The 21,504-nt window shown below is 34.1% G+C and overlaps 1 protein-coding gene across 2 annotated transcripts in view; it reads right to left on the bottom strand.

Moving 5' to 3' along the window:
* The window catches only part of Paip1 (poly(A) binding protein interacting protein 1), a 28,515-nt gene that overhangs the window by 1,304 nt on the left and 5,707 nt on the right, over nt 1–21,504 (bottom strand). For both annotated transcript variants that reach the window (XM_076856148.1, XM_076856149.1), the window contains exons 3-10: nt 18,389–18,574; nt 14,879–14,991; nt 10,617–10,728; nt 7,723–7,848; nt 6,685–6,791; nt 6,062–6,179; nt 5,149–5,203; nt 1,148–1,241 (exon numbers count right to left, since the gene is read on the bottom strand). In XM_076856148.1, the coding sequence (XP_076712263.1) occupies nt 1,148–1,241; nt 5,149–5,203; nt 6,062–6,179; nt 6,685–6,791; nt 7,723–7,848; nt 10,617–10,728; nt 14,879–14,991; nt 18,389–18,574 (911 nt within the window). The remainder of the gene's footprint in view (nt 1–1,147; nt 1,242–5,148; nt 5,204–6,061; nt 6,180–6,684; nt 6,792–7,722; nt 7,849–10,616; nt 10,729–14,878; nt 14,992–18,388; nt 18,575–21,504) is intronic.

Below are 21,504 nucleotides of genomic sequence, written 5' to 3'. Positions count from 1 at the left end.
GTGATGAGTCATTATCTTTCAGATTCTTCCCCATTTCCAATACAAGGCTATGTGCTGAAACAACCATGAGTTCATTAGGGCAAAAGAGTATGATGTTTACTGAATAAACTTTAGAGACTATCCTGAAGCCAATGCCAAAAATTGTTTTTACCATCCAGTGGTTATGTCAGGCAGGACTAAGCCTTCCTAGTCCTGCCCGGATACTTAAATCCTTGTATTTTGACAATAAACCAGTATAAAAACATAGAGCAACATTATATTTCTAGATCCTAAATGACTATAATTAATATCACTAAAATGGAGGCAGTTCATTTTTTTTTTTAAACCAAGAATATACATGAGATGAGAAATTAGAAATATTAAAGCCAAACAAAACTTATCCCCTCCACCCACCACCTTCTGCTTCGGAAGAAAAAAACCTAAGTAGCTTGTCAAAATATACATGAACTGTTAACTGAACTGGGAAAGTGGCAGGTGAAGAAACAGATATGAAAACTATAACTTATATCTCCCTGTCAGCCCAAATATTTCTATATAGTAATGTGTTTTCTTCACTTTTCATCTATTCCTTAAACAACTAAGACTTGAGCCTTTTACTTTTGCCAGAAAGCTGTCAAGTATATTAAATTTTCATTTAGTTGAAGGTACTATTATTCTTATCTTACAGATGGAGAATCAGGCAAAGAATCTGCCCAGACCTTACACTAAGTATTAAAGCTTCTTAAAATCTAGGTATAATAGAATCTTTTTTTAAAAAAAAATCACACTCTAGTATACTATCATTTAAGTTTTTCCTTCTCAACTATAGATTTCCAAAATCAGTGTATGAGATTTCCACATGATTTCTGAATATTTTTAGTATACAAGAACCTCTATACAGTATACTGTTAACACTATCAAATCAAGATGCTATTCTTGAGCTGGGGTTTGGCTCAATGATAGAGCACTTGCCTAGAACGTGTGAGGCACTGGGCTTGATTCTCAGCACTGCAAATAATTAAAATAAAGGTCCATTGACCTTAAAATAATTAAAATAAAGGTCCATTTTTAAAAATGCTATTCTTTCATAATTTTTTTAGTCTAATCTCCATCTAAAAATTAGCCACAGAAACTTCACAAAGAAAATCAGTAATTAAAGAGAACTTACGGATCACCACCCCCTGATAAATCTGTTCCATTTTCTTCATAATCTGGAAAAAAGTCCTCTCTTTCAAGTAATTCTTGATATTTCTCTTGGTAATCTATAAAACAACAGGAAAAAAACTAAATGCTAAAAAAATAAATCATGAAATGACCAGCTACCTCTAAAAATTCTTTTTAACATTATGACTGATATTTAAACAGACAGAATATGAAAAATAGCTTTCATAAAACATATTCTAATTGGCTTGATGTTATGGTTTGGATATAGGATATCCCTACTACAAACTCTTGTTAATGCAGAAAAATTAAGAAGTAAATTGATAAGCTTACTAAAACTGTAACATAATCAGCCCATCAGAGTTTGAGAATGGACAGACAGTGTGGTAACTGTGGGTAGGAGGGGTATGCCTAGAGGAGGTGGGTTGCTGGGGGCATGTTCCAGAAGGGTACATCTTCCCTGTGGCCCCTTTTTCTGCTTGTTGACCCTGTCATGAGTTGAGTAGCTTTCCTCTACTGGGCCCTTCCCTCATGATGTGTTGCCTCATTTCTCTTGGTCCCAGAGCAATGGAATTGCTTACAAAGAAAAAAAAAAAAAAAAAATCAAAGTGAGGGGTAAGGGAAAAAAAAAAAATAAGGGGGAGAAATGAATTACAGTAGATGGGGTAGAGAGAGAAGAGGGGAGGGGAGGGGGGATAGCAGAGGATAGGAAAGGCAGCAGAATACAACAGACACTAGTATGGCAATATGTAAATCAGTGGATGTGTAACTGATGTGATTCTGCAATCTGTATACGGGGTAAAAATGGGAGTTCATATCCCACTTGAATCAAAGTGTGAAATATGATATATCAAGAACTATGTAATGTTTTGAAAAACCAACAATAAAAATTAAAAAAAAAAAAAAACATGTACGTCATTTGCACTCTCTATGCTATTTCCCATTCAAACAAAATAGTGGCTACATGACTATTTTGGAAGAACACTTTCTTCCATACTCTTATTCCTTCCTCCACATAGGAAAATTTCAATCAAATATTCCTAGCTTTCAGCTCCTCCTCAAGAAAGTAAAGTAAGCTCTCTGGCTATCTGGTAATGGCAACTTGTTCAATCCAATAAGGTTAACCTACCAAAGGTTCTAAGTGTAAACGATTTTCTTTTCCCTTCCCTTACCAACCCAAAAAGGAAGCTACCTGGTGTAGGTTTCAGCTCTGCAAGTTTCACTAAGTCCGAGTCTCCCAAGGTGCTAGAGGTAACATAGCTACCAGCTGTTGCAGGCAGGTAGTTACTTGGTACCTTTTTAGATTAATGTGAATCTGTTGAGTCTTTGCCTCTGAATAAAATGGATTAATTTATTATAGCTAATTACCTTCAAATTAGTTTCTTATGAACAGAAGTCATCTCAAGTTTTGAGAGGATACCATGTTTTTCCAAAGCTGTCAGTCTCTATAAAACTCATTCAGCTTCAAGGGTTGGTAATATTTTGACTTCAAATGTGGCAACTTAAGAGACAATTTTAATCATAAAACCTTCCTGTTACAATGCTTGGAGGTACTAGATAAGACAGACATTCTTTTAAATATTATGGATACAATTACAAAGAAAAAAAAAAAAAAATCAAGCCACCAGATGACTAATGAAAAATAACTGAAAGCCATCCATAGCTAATACAGCTGCTACAGCAGGGAAGGTGACAGATGATTCGAATCTCAGAGACTAAGGAGCTTGGAAAGATGAGAAAACAAGATCTTGGGTCCATATGAAAAAGAAAATGAATCCATGTTCCACATTCATCAAACCCAAAACCCTCCAAGGGTTAATAGCTTAAACAAAAGATGGGAACAGGGAAAATAATTCAGTGGCAAAGATAGATAGGAAGTTTGGATGTTAGTCTGGATTTGGAATGGGGACAGAGCACTCATGAACTCCTGGGGAAACCAGTTTCTTAACAATGAGCCTATAACTCAAATTTCTACTATCCATATAAAAAAACTGACAAACAAAAAAGTTAACTTGTTCCATATCAGTAATATCCCTGTGGCTCCTGACAGAAGCCTATGTAAAAATCATTTTGGATAAAGGTTCCTAAATTCTAAGCCACAGAGGTTTTAATAAAGAAAAACAAAAGTCAGTTAAATCACTAAAGCATTCATACAAAGCCATAATATTTATAACTTAAAATAGTTTAGGGAAAAAGTGTGAACAGGACAAAAATGATAAAGTAAATTGAGTAAACTATTAACAAAAAAGTATGCCTGAGTAAAAAGTAGATGGATATTTTTGTGTAATTTTTACTTTTGCTACTTTTCTGTGAATTTGAAATAATTTCCAAATGAAAATTTTAACAAAGACAATTAAGGATGAACTTTCAATAAAAATATCATGATGTAAGGAAACAATTTGTGTGAAAATCAAATAACAGTAAGACTAAAAAGAAAACAAAAATATGAAAACAAAACAAGCTCAGACAGAATGAGAAAAGGGATTTGAAACTCCATGGTCAAGGTAACTTGAAAAAAATGCCAAAAAAAAATTCAATTTGAGAAAAATCACTATAAATCAGACAAACAGGTTAGACAAAGAACAAAGAATCAATGTGAATCTAGGTAACTGAAGATTAAGTGAAGAAACAAGATTTGTATTACCAGACATGGCAGACTTACGGCAAAATAAGAATAATTAAGGGTGAGGTATTGGTGTAGAAAGGGTACATAAGGTCCACATGAATGAACAAGGTACACAGCGAAGAACAGAGAGACTTCTAACTAAAAGAGGAAGGATGATGACTAAATACTTGTTGGTGAGCAAGACTACAGAAATATTTAATTCTTACCATATCCCATATATAAATAGAAGCCCAGGTAGATGAAAGACAAAAAAAGCAACAAGGCAAGACTTTTAAAAGAAAAATGGAATTTAAGAGTGGTTAAGAAAAACCACAGGAAGCACAAACAAGACAGACATTTTAAACAAAATAGAAAGCAAATGCTATAAGAAGATAACTGAAACCCTCAGCCAAGATCATCTTTTTCTAAACTACATAAGGAATTACAAATCAGTAAGACAAATAATTAGAACAGAAACATCGGCAAAAAAATACAAATAGTAAATTGTCAAAAGCGAAAATCAAAAGGTCAACAGAAAAATAAATTTAGTATGACTAGTCAGGAAATAAAATGACAGGATAGAATTTCATACAATCTGACAAAAATTAAAATTCTGATAACAAACGTTGCCAAGGATAAGGGGCAGGAAACCTCACAAGCTGCTGGTAGGACTATTAAACGGCATGATCACATTGGAAAGCAATTTAGCAAATAACTTAATTCCACTTCCTCTCGCTAAATAAGAACTTCTTTGTGATAGAGGAACATTACAATCAATGCCTGCTATTCAGAGCAAACAGTAAAATCCCAACCATATATGACTAAATACTTGCTGCTTATAGTTTGAACCAAATAAAAGAAAATTCTCTTGCTCACCCTACAGCTCCATCTATCACTGTTAAAATTATCTTTCTATAAATGACCCTTTTCTGGAAGGGGAAGTATATACAGATTTAGATTTTAATTAACTTTGAATCACTATTAATAAAATCTGTAATTCTTAATATCTATAGTATTAACACATATAAGTTGCTGACTATGTAGTAAAATAGAACCATCTTTCCCTTCCACCTTATATCTTAAAGTTTAAGAGTATAAAAACAAAACACTAAGGAGAAATATGAAATAAAAATGGCTGCATTTAATTGAAGGATTCTTCTAATTCTTAATTGTTAAAGTAGAATGACCAGACACTATACAGTCAAATTTTCATTTGAAATGGCATGTGGTCAATATAAAATATAAAGAATATTCTATTTAAGATAAACCTTTACCCTAGTATTTCAGAGTACAGTGAAGTGATCAAAAAGCTACAAATTTGTACTGGCAAGGAATGGTTTTCTGTAATTTATTACTTTACCAAAAAAAAAAAAAGAAGGCAAAAAATATGACAGACCACATACCTGGATCAGCTGCAGTGAAAGGAACACCATCAGATGTATAAAATGTCGGTTCATTCTAGGATGCAAAGTGATAAAAATATATAATCATTTTCAGAATTTTTTTAAATACCTTTATTTTATTTGTTTATCTATTTTTTATGTGATGCTGGGAATCGAATCCAGTGCTTCATGCATGCTAGACAAGTGCTCTACCACTGAGCCACAACCCAGCCCCATTTTCAGAGTTTTTAAAAGTATATTAATTAGTACAGAATGGCTGATGTTACTATCTGCATTTGATAATGCAAGAATAAGCAAAAAACCTTTCACTTTTCAGCAGCCATTTCATTTCACTAGGAAAGTATAATTTTCAGATTTTTATTCTATTATGCCCTTATAGTTCTAACTCTGCAGTCTAATGTCCATCATATTCCTGGTGAATAATCTATTATGCATTGTGATTTTGTGTCAGTTCATTTTTAGCTGTGGTTCCCCCTGCCCTACCACAGCTTTTAAGAATTTCTAAGACTGGGGTTGTAGGTACATTTCTCCATAGTTGCTTTATGTCTGGTCATGTCAGAAGCTACAGGGCACCATTAGCCTGTAACTATTTTCACTTTATTTTACTTTACCACAATATATAAAATCTGAAATGCAGGACTTTGGCTGGTTTTTCTAAAAAAACTCCTGGCATCTCAAGGCTTGGACCTAAGCATAATCAATCTCCCTTTCCATTGGATAGACTTTTCTCTAACCCACCCTCTTTTCACTGGAGGATTTCCTCTATTTATTTACCTAGCCTGCTGATTCTTATGTGATTCTAAGCTTGAGAAAAGTATTATTAGGAACTGAATTATTAGAATAGCTTTACGTAACTAACTTCCAAAACTAATTCAAGCAGTAAGCAAAATTTAAAATATAAACACTGACATACCATAAAGTAGTTAGGATCATTTTCAGGTGTTGCTTCTCTGTATGTTGAAGTTGCATGGACTCTACCCCAGTTACTTGACCGGAGTTCAACAAGTTTCAAGAGCATCTGTTTTACATCTCTGCAGACAGAAGTTGAAAATGAGTTTAACGCATCCACCATTAAGTCTGTCAGGTTCTAAAATACAGACTCACAAAACTTTATACCCTAAATTTACATATATGCCCAATGCTTTATAATTTTCTAGACATTTCCTAAAAAGATATAATTCATTTTTAATTTTTATTTTTAAAACAGAGATTTGAAATTTGTCCCACCTGACTGACTATCTGGTTCTTAAAGGCAACAATTACCCTTTAAACATTTGGTCCTTTATTATGCTTGCAGTAGTTCTTTATGCAAATAAATTAAAGTCTTTTTTTATTTTTCACTAGACTCATTTTTGGAAAACCTTAATTTTTTTTTTAAACCTAAGAGAACAAAAATGACTAATGAGAAGCCACTTGTAAAATATGCCTTTGAAGAAACTATTTGTGTAGATCAATCTGTAAAATTTCTATTACTTTGATGACGTATAGCAGATTAAAAAGAAAAGGTAACTGAAATCTACTGGCTTCTTTTCCTACCTGCTACAGTTTGCATCTAGGACAACATTTTCAATTCTCTGAATAATTTCTTCCATATCAGTTTTTCCTTTTTCCTTCCAGGCATCTTCCAAAACTGATCCTGTCAACTAAAAAAAGCAGAAGTCAGTGAATTAAGGAATTTAATAGATAGAATTTCTGTTTCATTTCAGTGATTATATTCTATTCCCTATATTATCAAAGAGAGGCTATTACATTTTAATGAGCATGTCACTTTAAGTGTGTAACAAATACAGAAGTTTTGATTTAAAAACTCCATCAACAAAATAAATTGAGGATATAGAGACACAATTTACAGAAACTAATAAACAAATGATTAATAAACATGAAAGAATGCTTAAATGCACTACTGATCAGGAAAATGCAACGTAAAATGAGATTTTGTTTTTATTCTTCATCTATGACAAAAACCAAAACTTATATCTATCATTGTAACATGTAGAGAAAGAGGTATAGGTATACTTGTTCACTATTGGTGGACGTGCATTCTGATTCAATCATTTAAAAAGAAACTTTGGTGTTACTTGTAAATATGAAATACACATGTTCACTGACCCACCAAATGTGAAGGAATTTCACCTACAGAAATATATACACACATAAACACATGATTAAAGATATCCAGCAGTGCTACAATGGCTAAACTATAAGTAACCCAATATTCATGTCTACAAATATAATGGAATAACAGGGAGTTACTTAACACACAGTAAATCTGTATGCCACAGAAAGACCCAAGATCTTTCGTTAAGTGTGAAAAAAAAGTCATAGAAGAATAAGATCTTTATTAAAGCACACAAACATGAGAAGGGAAGGAAAGGGAAAATGTAAAATGTAAAAAGTAAAATGTCAAAGTTCAGTTTTAAAAACATGTTTTAAAGTTCAGTTTTAAAAAATTTAAAATGTAAAAAGTAAAATGTCAAAGTTCAGTTTTAGAAACAATCTTGAATTCATTTATGTACTACACATTCCCTTCTCTACATTATAAATGCATAAACCAGTTAAATTTTAGTAAAGTACCTTCAGTAATTTTACTGCACAAATTAAGTTGTCATCCATTGGATTAGAGAAGAGGGCATTCAGCAATTCTCGTAGACCAACCTGAAGGATATCTGCTCTTGTAACCTGTCCATTTGTTCCCTTGATCTTTCAGGACAAAAATAAAATTAAAAAAGCAACAATGCCCAAATATAATAGAATACATAAATGGTCTAACAATTACATGTTGGCAAAATAAGTCTCTTAAATACAATAATCAGAGGAACACACTCTAGCTATCTCCACAGAATTCATTATAATTACTCTATATGTAAATAAGACCTCTATTATATAAAATTTAAAAACAGGTAAATTTTAATCCTGTTAATCACAAATATGACCAAGAAAATTTGATGTTACTGATTACACAGCATGCTTTCATTTAAGCTACCAACTTATCGATCACAAAACTTTTTTTTTTTTTAATTATTTTTTTAGTTGTAGTTAGACAAAATGCCTTTATTTATTTTTATGTGATTCTGAGGATCGAACCCAGGGCCTCGCACATTCTAGGCGAGCACTCTACCACTGAGCCACAACCTCAGCCCTCACAAAACGTTTTATTCCACTTCTTTATTCTGTTCTAGAATACTGTTTTGCATTAGCAGTATACATATCCATCTCATCTGCTATAAGAATTTTAGATGCAGTTACTATGCCATATCTATACTCCCCACAGAACTAGCATCATTATTTCCACATAGGAAATGCTCAAAGGTATACTTAAAAAAGACTCATAAGGAACATTTTAAACAGGTTCATATAAAAAAAAAATCAGTCTGAGGGCTGGGATTGTGGCTCAGTTGTAGAGCGCTTGCCTAGCACGTGGCAAGGCCCTGGGTTTGGTCCTCAGCACCACGTAAAAATAAAATAAATAAAGATATTGTGTTCAAATACAACTAAAAAATATTTTTAAAAAAATCAGACTGAAAAAGAGTAAGGTATGAGATTTTTTAAAAAATTAAATCCTCCTTTGGTTAAAAAAAATGATAATAAATTAGGGACTGGACAGAGACTTTTAGATATCCTGAAGGAGATACACATTTGATAGCAGATTCATTTGTCTACTTATGTTTAAAATATTATGGTGTTTGCATTAAACTCTCAAATAAGGGTATAAGAATCTCTAAACCTGTTTCTTGGATTCAATTAAAAAATAAATCCAGACGGATGCAGTAATGCACACCTATAATCCCAGTGGCTCACAAGACTGAAGCAGGAGGATGGAGAGTTCAAAGACAGCCTCAGCAAAAGTGAGGTGCTAAGCAACTCAGTGAAACCCTGACTCTAAAGAAAATATAAAATAGGGCTAGAGATGTGGCTCAAGGGTTGAGTGCCCTTGAATTCAATCCCTGATACCCCAAAATAAGTAAATCCATTACATAGCAAGATTCAACATTTGTCTACTAACAAGCATATAACCAAGCATATCATCTAAATTTACAAAATTGTTCAATTATAGGCTTTGTACAAATGCAATATTTTTTGGCACTGGAAATTGAACCCAGAACAGTTATAATTACTCTATATGTAACACAACCCCAGCCCCTCATTTCACTTTTGATGAGCCACATCCCCAGCCCTTTTTATTTTTTTGATAGGGTCTCAAATTGCTACACTGCTTAGGGCCCAAGTTTTCTGAGGCTAACCTCGAACTTGTGATACTCCTGCCTCAGCCTCCCAAGTTGCTAGGATTATATGCATGCACCATCACACCTGGCTACAACTGCATTTTAATATGGAAGATGAATATAAAAACAGGGGGGAAAAATACTATTCTTGAGGCTGGGGACTGAGTAGTTACTGATCAAATGGCACAAAATTTCAGTTACAAAGAAAGAGTAAGTTCAAGAGATCTGTCCTACAACATAGTAACTAATTTAACAATATCATACTTAAAAACTGATAAGAGTAGATTTGAAATGTTCTTACTGTAAGAAAGACACATAATTCATGTTAAATAGCTTGATTTAGTCACTCTCCAATATGTTTAAATATACACATCAAAACATGTTATAAACCATAAATATTTAATCTTTACTTAAAAACTTAAGAAAAATTTAAAAAGGAACTACTGTGGGTGAATCAGGGTGAAAAGTGTAAATTCTCTCCTCTTCAATCAAAGCTTGTGTTCAGGGCTGGGGATGTGGTTCAGTGGTAAAATGTCTGCCTGGTATGCACAAGGCTCTGGGTTGATCACCGGTACCCCCCCCCCCCACACACACACACAAAAGGTACTGAAGTTTGGTGTTCTGCTGAGTAAGCTGCTTTGAGCTGTGGTCTAAAGTAAACACAGTAAGCATATTAATATTTATGATGCAAGGACTCTCAGGTATGACTCTCTCTCAAAAGTCCAAGCACACATGTAAATTACAGCTTCCTAAAAATACAAAAGGACTTAAAAGCTCAGTAATTATTTTCCAACATCCTGCCCATAAGAAACAAATGTTACAGTTGCTCCTTTAAAATATAGATACTGGGCTGGGGTTGTGGCTCAGTGGTAGAGCACTTGCCTCGCCCTGGGTTCGATCCTCAACACCACATAAAAAATAAGTAAATAAAGGTACTGTGTCTACTACAACTAAAAATATTTTAAAATAAAATATAGATATTACCATTGAATAGGCACTGAAATGATTTGCTTTCCCACTCCCTCCTTTCATTTCACTTTTTAATATTTATTTTTATGTGGTGCTGAGGAACAAATCCAGCACCGTGCACGTGCTAGGTGAGCACTCTACCACTGAGTCACAATCCGAGCCCCTCATTTCACTTTCGATGTTGTAAAAGTACAATGTGAACAAAAAATTCTTATTGAGATAAATTTATATTTTCAGGCCTTGTTAACCCTTAAAAAAAAAAAAATATCATCTCACCTCCAAGTTAAGATAAAGTTCTCCCAGAAAGAGTACAAATGCATGAAATCGTTTTCGAGTCACTTCATCTCCTTTTGCAGCTTGATCTTTAACTTCATATTCAGTCCGACATCTAACAGAGACATATCTTTAATAATCTCACATTGTTTTGTCTTTTTACGTAGCCAAACAAGATAAGATGACCATTGTCAGTTTGGTTGTCCACAACAACAGAGGCAAGCACAATGACCTAATGCCCTGATTTTCTCTAAAAGTGTTCCCTTCTATTGTAAGGACATTTATATTATCTTTTCAGACTAAGCCTCTCCCAGTTTTAAAAAATTACAAATAAAACTATCAGATAAATTTTTTGTTTGTTGTGTTTTTGTTTTTGTTTTGGGAGGGGGAAGAGTACTGGGAATTGAACCCAGGGACACTTTGCCATGGAGCTACATACCCAATCCTTTTTACCTATTTTTGAGATAGGGTTTAAGTTTCTGAAGCTGGCCTCAAATTTTCAATCATCCTGCCTCAGCCTTCCGAGTTGCTATGGTTACAGGTATGTGCCATCATACCTGGCAGTTTGTAATACATTTAAGCACTATAGGTTCCATGAGGTTCAGAGCATACTGGTGCCAAAGGGGGAAAAGGAAGCCTCATCTTATGTCTCATGGGGCTTACTGTTAAGAAAGCACTACTTTTATTTAAACTGTCTCAAGTTTTCTACTTTTCTTTTTTTATTATTGGTTGTTCAAAACATTACAGAGCTCTTGACATATCATATTTCATATATTAGATTCAAGTGGGTTAAGAACTCCCATTTTTTATCCCAAATACAGATTGCAGAATCACATCGGTTACACATCCACTGATTTACATAATGCCATATTAGTGACTGTTGTATTCTGCTACCTTTCCCATCCTCAACTATCCCCCCCTCCCCTCCCCTCCCATCTTCTCTCTCTACCCCATCTACTATATTTCATTTCTCTCCTTGTTTATTTTCCCATTCCCCTCACAATCTCTTATATGTAATTTTGTATAACAATGAAGGTCTCCTTAAGTTTTCTACTTTTTTGAATATAAGAACTTTGTAGTGGATCTTTCAAAACACAGATGGACTCTAAGCTAAAAAAAAAAAAATAGTGAACTTAAAAATTCATTTTTTAACTTCCCATCATACACAGAGAAATATTCTAGGAAGAAAAACCTCTTTGGTTGAAATCACAAAATACAAAGCAATCGGTTTGGTCTTTATTTTCAATGGAAAATGAAGGTGTCAAATAGCCTTACACAGGTAACAAAAAGTACTGTTCCTGGAGCTTTTCATCCAGTTCCCACAGGCATCTAATTGGTCATGGTAAGCCTGTCACTGCTTTTCCAAGTGAATGAATACTAGTTACTGATACTAAAATGAATTGGATTTTTAAAAGTTTACCACTGTTAAAGACATAAGCCATTTGTTTTATAAAACTGATTTTGACAGCTGTTCTTTTACCAAAAAGGGAGCCTGAATGGCTTTCATATAGCCAATTTATGTTTGTCTCCCCTTCCCCTGCTTTATTGAGCAGGGGGGGGGGGGGATACTGGGGATTGAACTCAGGGGCACTCAGCCGCTGAGTCACATCCCCAGCCCTATTTTGTATTTTATTTAGAGACAGGGTCTCACTGAGCTGCTTAGCGCCTCACTGTTGCTGAGGCTGGCTTTATACTGGAGATCATCCTGTCTTAGCCTCCCAAGGCGCACCTGGCCTCCCTGACTTTTTTTTTTTTTTTTAAAAGCAAAGTCAAAGAAATCCTGTCTTGCTTGGGCATATAAGCTATGCTAGGTTCACACTGTGATCAATTCCAATGCTTACAAACCATTATTAATTGAGCAGTATCTTCTGTTTTAGCCAAATATTTTTAAATATTAGCTTCTCTCATACATTAAATTCCTCATCGGAAAAGTCTGAATGCTTATAGACAAAATGCTCTGGTTAATAATGAAAAACAATTAATGCTAACAGTTTTCCAAGCACCATGTTGGCTACTTTTTTGTGTATTACAACTTAGTAGTAAAAGTTTTGAAGAAACCAACTTTTTATTTTGTAAAATGCTAAGACCATGAGATTGTACATTAGGACATGCTAATATATGTGCAAAAGCAAATTAAATCCCTGTCCCTGGTACAAGGTCAATTATTAGGTGAAAGTCCCTAAGCTGCTTAAAGCTAAATATTTTTTATTATAAAAGCAATGTTTTTATTTCAGAAAGGTAAAAATGGAAAAAGACCAAAGTTGCCCCAATATCACAGCAACCAAGAGGTTGGTGGTGAAGCTACCTTCACTCTGACAAACTATGTACCAAAGTGAAGAATCAGCCACTTGTATCATTAGCATCTCTACACAATATCACCTTTGACAGTATTATAATACTGTAGAAGTGCACAAAGAAAACCAGAAAAATGGTTCTCAACAACAGCTATATAGTAGAACCACTTAGCTTAGAAAGAAAGAGGGGGGCAGGGGAGAAAGAGACCAAAACACCAGTTTCCACCTCAGTCTAATTATACCCTGTACTCCAGAGGAGAGGTCAGGGTCTCGAGTCTATTTACATGTCTGGGTAACTGAAAGGTACAGCCAGGAGTGAAGAGCTCTGAGGAATATGATGAAGGAAGCTTTCTAGCATCCTACCTCTTGGGAAGAGCCTTCTTTCTATCTGTCCAGAAGCTATAATTTGCATTTCTTTAAACATGGCTATAGTTTTTCTTCTATAACTTTGTCATTTATATTTTTCCAAACTGTACCCATCCAGAACCATTCCAAATATTTCATATTTTTAAGATACTAATCTTTTTTTTTTCTTAAGAGGTCTTTTAATATCAAATAAATGAGCTTACTGTCATGTGTTGCAAGTTTCCTATTTTTACTTCATATAAATTAATGCTTCCCCCCTCTAACAATTTATATGTAACTAAATTTATTAATCTGTTTTAGGACCTATGGTTACATCTTACTTGAAAGAGCTTTCCTACCCCAAGATTTTTAATTGTCAAATGTTCCCCTTAGTATTTACTGTTGTACTTTTGAGTCTTTGATGTACTTGGAATTTAATTTGGTGTAGGGAATAAGACAGAAACCCATTTTTTTTTTTCCCTGAATGGCTATCCAGTTGGGCTACCAGCAATTCATCTTTTACATATGCATTTGAAGTACTGCCTTCATCAAAAGCTTAATTTTTAATTATCTCTGAGGTCTACTTTCAGAATTTTTTTTTTTGTTGGTACTGGGGATTGATCCCCGGGCAATTTACCATTGCCTGCCCTTTTTATTTTCTGAGACAAAATCTTGCTAAGTTGCTGAGACTGGCCTTGAAGTTGAGATCCTCCCCGTCTTGGCCTCTCAAATCACAGGATTACAGGCATGACCACCCCATCCAGCCACTTTTAGAACCTTTATTCAGTCCCACTGCAGTTTAACCAAACATTCAGAAAGCTGTATTTTGGTTTTTGGTGATCGATATTGAACCCAGAGACCCATGCTAAACTCATGTTCTACCACTGAGCTACATACTAAGTCCCATTAAATTATCTTTAAAGAAAGAATGAACCAAAGTATAATATACTTGAAGACAATCTGCTATTAAAGACTTCTCAAATAAGAAAATTAATTTTACCTATATTAGTTAATTAATTCAATACCATCCCCCAAATATAACAAATACCCACAAGGGTTTTATAATCCAAACACTGATTCTAAAGTTCTCTAGAGGAAACAAATATTAGATACTACAAAAATGGAAAACTAAACCAGGTATTTAAAATATGAAGAGCCATTTTATAGCTATTATATGGTAATCAGAAGGAACAGAATAAGTGATAAATGAAATATAATAAAAGTCTTAATTCAAAACCCATATTTAAAAATGTAGTGTGATGAAGGTGGCAATTCAAATAAACCACGAAAAAAAATGAATTGGTCACTTTATTCTAAATTTAAATAAAATCAGATCCTTTCTCAAACCAAAACTACGAAAGTACTCAAACACAAAAGTGATCATTTTTAAGATCTTGGAAAACAAGCCCCATCTAAATACAAAACCAATGGCAGAGATCATTATGGGTGGGAAAATGATATATTAGACCATAGCTTTTAATTTTATGCAAATAAGAATGGTCCACACTATTTTCCCTTGCAACTTTCTATAATGTATGATCTTTAGCAAAGAGGCTACCTTTAAATTTTTAATTTAAATCTAGCACATTTAAAGTAGTTTTCCTTTAATTTCATATTCACACTGACCTTTGAAGTAGTAATTGGCGGAAGTTGCCACTCTGTGGGCTTATCGTCAGATGATGGGACAGGTAATTACACAGGCGAGCTCCCATATAAGAGAAATTTGGGATAGACGTAGCCTTTTAAAAAGAAAGGTTTTGTGTGACAGAGATACACTGCTATTAATGCAAACACTAAGCAATATTTTAAAGAAGACAAAACATTTGGGCTCAGAAAAATAACCATATAATACGGAAAACCAGGTAAGTTTTTTGTCAGGCATAAGGAAATTAAATTTACTCTCCTTCCCAAACTTAACATCAAGAATCACAAGTACAAAAACAAATGTTTTAGGTAAGTTCACCCCACCACCTCCATTTATATAAGGTTACCAGAAAGCAATGAGCCATTTCTTGGTGCTAATACATTTTTACAGAAAACAGACATGTATGCAACCATGGTTGCATAGCTGCAAAATTATTGACCTGTGGTGTTTCTCAGGGACAGGACAGGAGACTTTTGTGGATAGCAGTACAGAACAAAAGTCCAAAGCCTTCTGTTTTATGACCCTAAAAAAAATCACTAAAACTGTCCAAGTTTTAGTTTGATTCCTAAAGAGAGGTGATTAATAATAACTGGTACAAGAAACTAAGAGTTAAAGAATATTTCAAAAATGATTGGGGTAAAGCAGAAATCAAAACAGCTAAGCTACAAAAGAAAAAAATGAAAAAAACACTAAATATCAAAGATTGTGAGGTAGCCAAAGCAGCACTCATTTAATTGCAGTTTTAAAAAATACAGTAGAAAACATAGTTTACCACCTAATGGTAGGTTAAAAACACACACACACAAATGTTATGAGACATGGCCAAGTTCAAAAGGTTATCAACCAAGGATTTCAGATCTAGCAAATGGCCTAATGGTCCTCCAACCTTCTGTTGGGTCTGTTTACTAGGTGTGGTAACCTTGGACAAGTCTTAACTTCTCTGCTTAGATATGCATACAGTGAGGATAAGAGTGATAACTTACAACCACTGAGAATTAAATGGATTAATTTCATGTGAAGTGCTTAGCACTGCCTGGCATATAATAATTATAAAGCATTCTTTTTATTTCTATTTCCTTGCTTACATGTGATCATGTACATATCACAAAGGAGAAAAATGATTTCTCCCAATGTATGTTTAACAAAAGACTTGAAATTTAAACTTTTCCTATTTGTGTTTTCTTTAGTGTCTTCTTAAAAGTCATCACATATGATTTAAAGACTTTAAATTCTAAAAGGCTACTTCCTCATCTGTACCCCATTAACTCCTATAGACAACTGCTTTCAATTCTTTCAACTGAAAAAGTTTTAACTTCTGTATTTCCATGTTATTTGGTTTTTTACTTTAGGTTTTATTTCTTACTAGTTTCCCACCATGTAAGATGAGCTTTTAGCTTTCACCCTGCTCAAACTACCCCATTCTATTATCTCCTAATCCCTTCACTTAGCAGTATGGCATTATGATTTTTGTTGTATTTGCACTTACAGCTTAACCATGTATCACATTAGTATTTCCATTTTTGCAGAATTTTGTTTTCCCTAGATTCACTTTTTTGTTTTTTATATTTTTCATTGATTTATCTGTAAATTCACCAGGTTATAATTTTATTCTCAATATCATTGAACACAGCAGGTGGGCTCATCTTGCTAGGGAAGTCTTTCCTGTAGTCTTCCAAACTACTTGGTGAAGCCTGGCTGAATGAAACCTGATGTACATGTGGCTATTGTCTTGGACTCTCCTTTCAACATCATCTGGATAATTCACTTAGCCTACCCATAGAATTCCCCAATCCCCAATTGTCATGTCTTCACCTTTTGCTTAATTCCTTTTTTGGTGGAATGCCTCCCTCTGTTAACTTCTAAAGAAGTGTTAGAATGAAACTTCAAAATGGCTACCAGGTAGAAAAAAATTAGGAAGTCTAACTTTTCAAGACACTCATACCTTTTAGCCTCATTCCAACATTTTCTTAGTCTTTCAGAGATCCTGCACAGTAAACTGTGGTGATCCTCAACTGGTTTGGAAATCAATGTTAGATCTACCAAGTCGATTAACACTCACCCATCCACTGGGCTTTTATCTACTTTCCTTTTTTATCCTAATGGGCCTCTGTTTTTTTTTTTTGTAAAACTGTCATTTTAGTGGTGTTTGCAGAGGAATAAAAGTTGAATGTCTATGTTTAATATACCATTTTTGATGAAGTCATCTACTGTTAGTTGTGATGAATGAATTTTCATAAATTACCTCAATAAAACGTAAAAGCTACTGGAAAAATCGGTGTATCAGGTCAATATACCACTGACCACAAAATGTTAAAACTTCAAATTATACTATTTAAAGATTTGGTTTTGAGACAATCAAATAAACAGTTGAAGCTTGTCAGACAGCCGCTCTATTCAGACCGAGGAACTATAATTATGCAGTCTACGGAATAGCTGAAATTCAATAGGGAAATAAGAAAAGCAAAAAGTAATATTTTTGTTCTCATATTTCATATTCTTATCTCATAATTCTTTTCAATCCATTTAGAAGCAGAAATAATGAATAAGATTCCCTAAATCTCAGATACTTCTTAAAAGCTAACAGTTGGCTACTAAATAATCTTATGGTCCAATAACAGTCTGTAACTTGGAAAAGTAGCCAAACATTATTAGGTAGGATATAATCATCAGCTTGCTTTTATGACCACGCTTCCATACATTCCAAAATTTAGTTGCTCTTTTGGCAATAATTTTAAAGAAAATAAAATTTATATTTTTTTTCAAGCCCTACTATTTGGGGTCAGTCTCACACCGATCATAGACACTATTGTCTTAAAAAGGCAGTGTTCTCTACTGCATCTTTCACCCTTAAAAAAATATTATGTGTCAATGACCAAGATGCTAAGATGAAAACTGAACTCTGTGTAACAAAACAAACAAAAAAAGCCAACTGATAGGACTTTCTAGGAATTAAGGAACTGAGATGTAAATTCCTAAATTTAAAAGTAGAAACATTAAAACTGAAGAGAAGACCATTTTCAGTCTGGCTTTTTGCAAGAGATGCTTATGAGGCAAGAAAAGTTCTAACATTTCCCCCATTCTACAATAATGCTACATAATTTGACACTTAGGAAAAAAAATACATCTTTTTGTGTTAAGTTTCAGATCCTACAAAACAGAGTGGTGTAGGGAAGGTGATACTTATGTTGTCTTCCTCCTAAGTGCCCAAATCTTGTTCTACATACTACTTATATGTATAGACCCTTTGTTACAGTTATGAATGTTGCCTGTACAGAGCTGTGGCTACCCAGGTGAGTTAGCAATCCAGCCTGGCTCTAGACTTGGATCTCTAACTATAGGAATTCTATACAAGTTAGACTTCAAAAGTTTCCAAGAACCAGCAAATGTGGAGGCAAGTACACTTGAACCTAGTTTCTCTCAAGGAGTAGCCATTATCCTTGGGCTTGAAGGAAACTACCTGGAGGTCACCCTGTGGCCATCAGCAAACCTACCTGTTGGTAGATGAGTTCCACAAGTTCTTGCAAAGCATCATCTGTTGTAACCCAGCCATTCAGGGTCTCTGCAAACTGTTCAATTTCAGTTTCAAAACTGCCAGGCTGTTCTGTAAGATGATTCAAAAAATCCTGAACATATTCTGATAGAGTGGGATAATCCTCACAACCATCCTCGTAGGATTCCTACAAACCAAAATTAAAAAACACAAAACCAACACTTTAATCCCTGTAACTAAAACAAGTATGCAATGGCTTTGAGTTGGGGTATCTCTAGCATGGATTTTTGGTAAACATCCCTCACCTGATTAAAAAAAAAAAAAAAATTGTTGTATTCTTAAGTCCACTGGGCTATCCTTCTTCTTTGCCTAACTTAAGTATTTTAACAATAGAAGGGCTCCATTTAGCTGGACAGGGAACCATCTTTTCTATCTTGGTAGGTTTACAAGATGGTTGACAAAGTTTGAACCAATTTCACTACAACAGCAATATAAAAATAGTGTCTATTTACCAATGAAATAAAGTTTAGAATTTGCTTGAAAATAAGAGGAAAAGGATGGACCAGAGATATAGAAACATATGTAGCTTACTATTAAGGCCATGGAGATTCATTATACTATTTTCTATATTCTTGTAGATGTTTGATCGTATCTATATTGAAAAGAAAAAACCTAGTAAGGTTTGCACCTATCTATTAATCCCCAAAGACAGGAAAGTGCACATAGCTAGCTTGAGTAAGTGTAAGTTTCATCATGGTATAAATGGCAGGAAACTTTTTGGCTGCTACAGCTAGGTTTCTAACTGATTTTCATAATAGCAATAGTTTCCAGCTAAAATTTCCACCACTGGGAATACCACTTTGGAAGTTGCCAACATCATAATTAATGGCCGTAGGGCTGAGCAGGTGAGTTCTATAAAAGTTATCAGGCCAGAATATTCCCACTCTCAATGCCTGGAATATCGTCCAAAGCATTTTAAAGTTTACTTAACAGTTATAGTCAAATAATAATATTCCTTTAAGAAATTCTTCTCTAGAAACTCAAAATTAGAAACTATATGAAAAAAGATACGAAATACAGTACCTTTATAAAGGGGATTAAGTTTAAAGTTAGTGCATACATTAAAAAACAAAACAAAACAAAACAAAACACCCACACATGGTCAAAAATGCCCTAAAAAAGCTCTACGGTGGAAAAGATAGACTTAGTAAAGAGACTAACAGCTTTTCAATGCTTTTACAAAGTAAGGGATTTGCATGCAGTATCTGATTTAACTCTAGAAAAAAAAAATCAATAAGCATTACTATTCCTGCACAGAAGAAACAGGTGTCAGTTAAGTCTCTTTGGTTATTCATTCATTCAAAACTGTATGAGGCTGAGCACCTACTAAGTGCCAAGGACTACTTTAAGAGCTGGGAATATGGCCATGACATAATGTCTCCTATCAATAAAAGCATACAAATCCCTCCTCTCGTGATGGAAAACACATTCAGAAGCTGAAAAATATGGCCAGGCATTTAAATTGGGGGGGGGGGGGAGAAATCAATCACACCAAATATCAGGAAAAACACCCTAAAGTGGCCACAGTAAGCATATGGGCACCAAAGTGGTGGTACTTGGCATGATATCTTTGAGAAATAGAGAGAATGGCTAAAACACAGACACCACTAAGGAGACTGAATCTAAAGACCATGCGAAGGGGAAGGGGCTGGGGATGTGGCTCAAGCCGTAGCGCGCTCGCCTGGCATGCGTGCGGCCCAGGTTCGATCCTCAGCACCACATACCAACAAAGATGTTGTGTCCACCGAGAACTGAAAAATAAATATTAAAAAATTCTCTAAAAAAAAAAAAGAAAATAATAAATAAATAAATAAATAAAGACCATTCGAAAAACAGGGGAAGTTGGGAGGATTTGAGTGAGGTAGAGCCACATACCAACAAGAAATTTGTGCATGGTCACAGTGCTAGTTAGAAGTACAAAACCTACACTTTTATTCTCTATACCACACTAAAAAATACCAAAGTCTTGGGCTGGGGCTGTAGTTCAGTGGCAGAGCACTTGCCTCGCATATGTGAGGCACTGGGTTCAATCATCAGCACCACATAAAAAAATAAAATAAAATAAAGACATGCTGTCCATCTACAACTACAAAAAAATTTTTTTTTAAATAATAAAGTCTTAAAACCCACTTTCACATTATTTGGAAGGATGTTCATTGCTAAGAAATCCATCTAACAATCTCTGAACAAGAAATTGGTCAACTACTTAAATATATCATATAATGGACTATTATATAGCCATTTAAGAAAACAATATATACTTAAATCTTAAATGTATCAACATAGAAATAACTTCAAGATAGCACGTTAAATGAAAAACAAAAATCCAGTCATTTCAGTATAACTTTCTTTCTTTTAAGATTTATTTGTATAGGCAGAGAATTTCTGAAAAGGAAAAAAAAACAATACTACTTAACTCTGGAGTGAAGAAATGTTCCCATTATAAATACTGAACTTTATATTATAAAGTAATGAAAGCAGTTAAGCACAAGAATACAACAATATAGTTAATGGTAATTATGTACAATGTGTGAACTTCATAAGTAAAAACTAGTTTAAGTTTCCATATACAATAGTTTTACAGACTTATAGTATCTTATAATTATTAATGATAATGAAGAGAAAAAAGCAAGTCTGCAGATCCCAGCTAAAGCTACTAATTTTCTGTTTCTATAAAATGACATTCATTGGGGTTAATGCAGTTTAACATTGACTTTTATTATAAAGTCAACAAACTCTTTTAAGAAAATTTGAAGTCCAATAAGTAAAAGAAAAGTAGAGTTGCTCTGAATGTAACAGAACAGAGGATTGGATCCAAAACCTGCCACTGTAAGAAAAAAAAAAAAAAGAAAGAGAGAGACATTATTCTGAACAGATAGGCATTCCAACATGTTCAAATACTGCATTAGTTCTCTAGTACCAGATTTTTCAAAGCACACACCTCAGTCTTCAATATTGAGCCAAATGACTTTTAAGCTCAGGAATATTTTTGAGCTCTATTTTTCTTAGAATTCTATGGAAGATATCAGGAGGGACATCAATTAGAAAATGCACCTT

The sequence above is a fragment of the Callospermophilus lateralis genome, chromosome 5, assembly GCF_048772815.1.
Source record: "Callospermophilus lateralis isolate mCalLat2 chromosome 5, mCalLat2.hap1, whole genome shotgun sequence".
Classification (NCBI taxonomy): Eukaryota; Metazoa; Chordata; class Mammalia; order Rodentia; family Sciuridae; genus Callospermophilus; species Callospermophilus lateralis.
The sequence above is the reverse complement of the archived record's forward strand: the minus strand, read 5'-3'. Positions and strand labels throughout refer to the sequence as shown.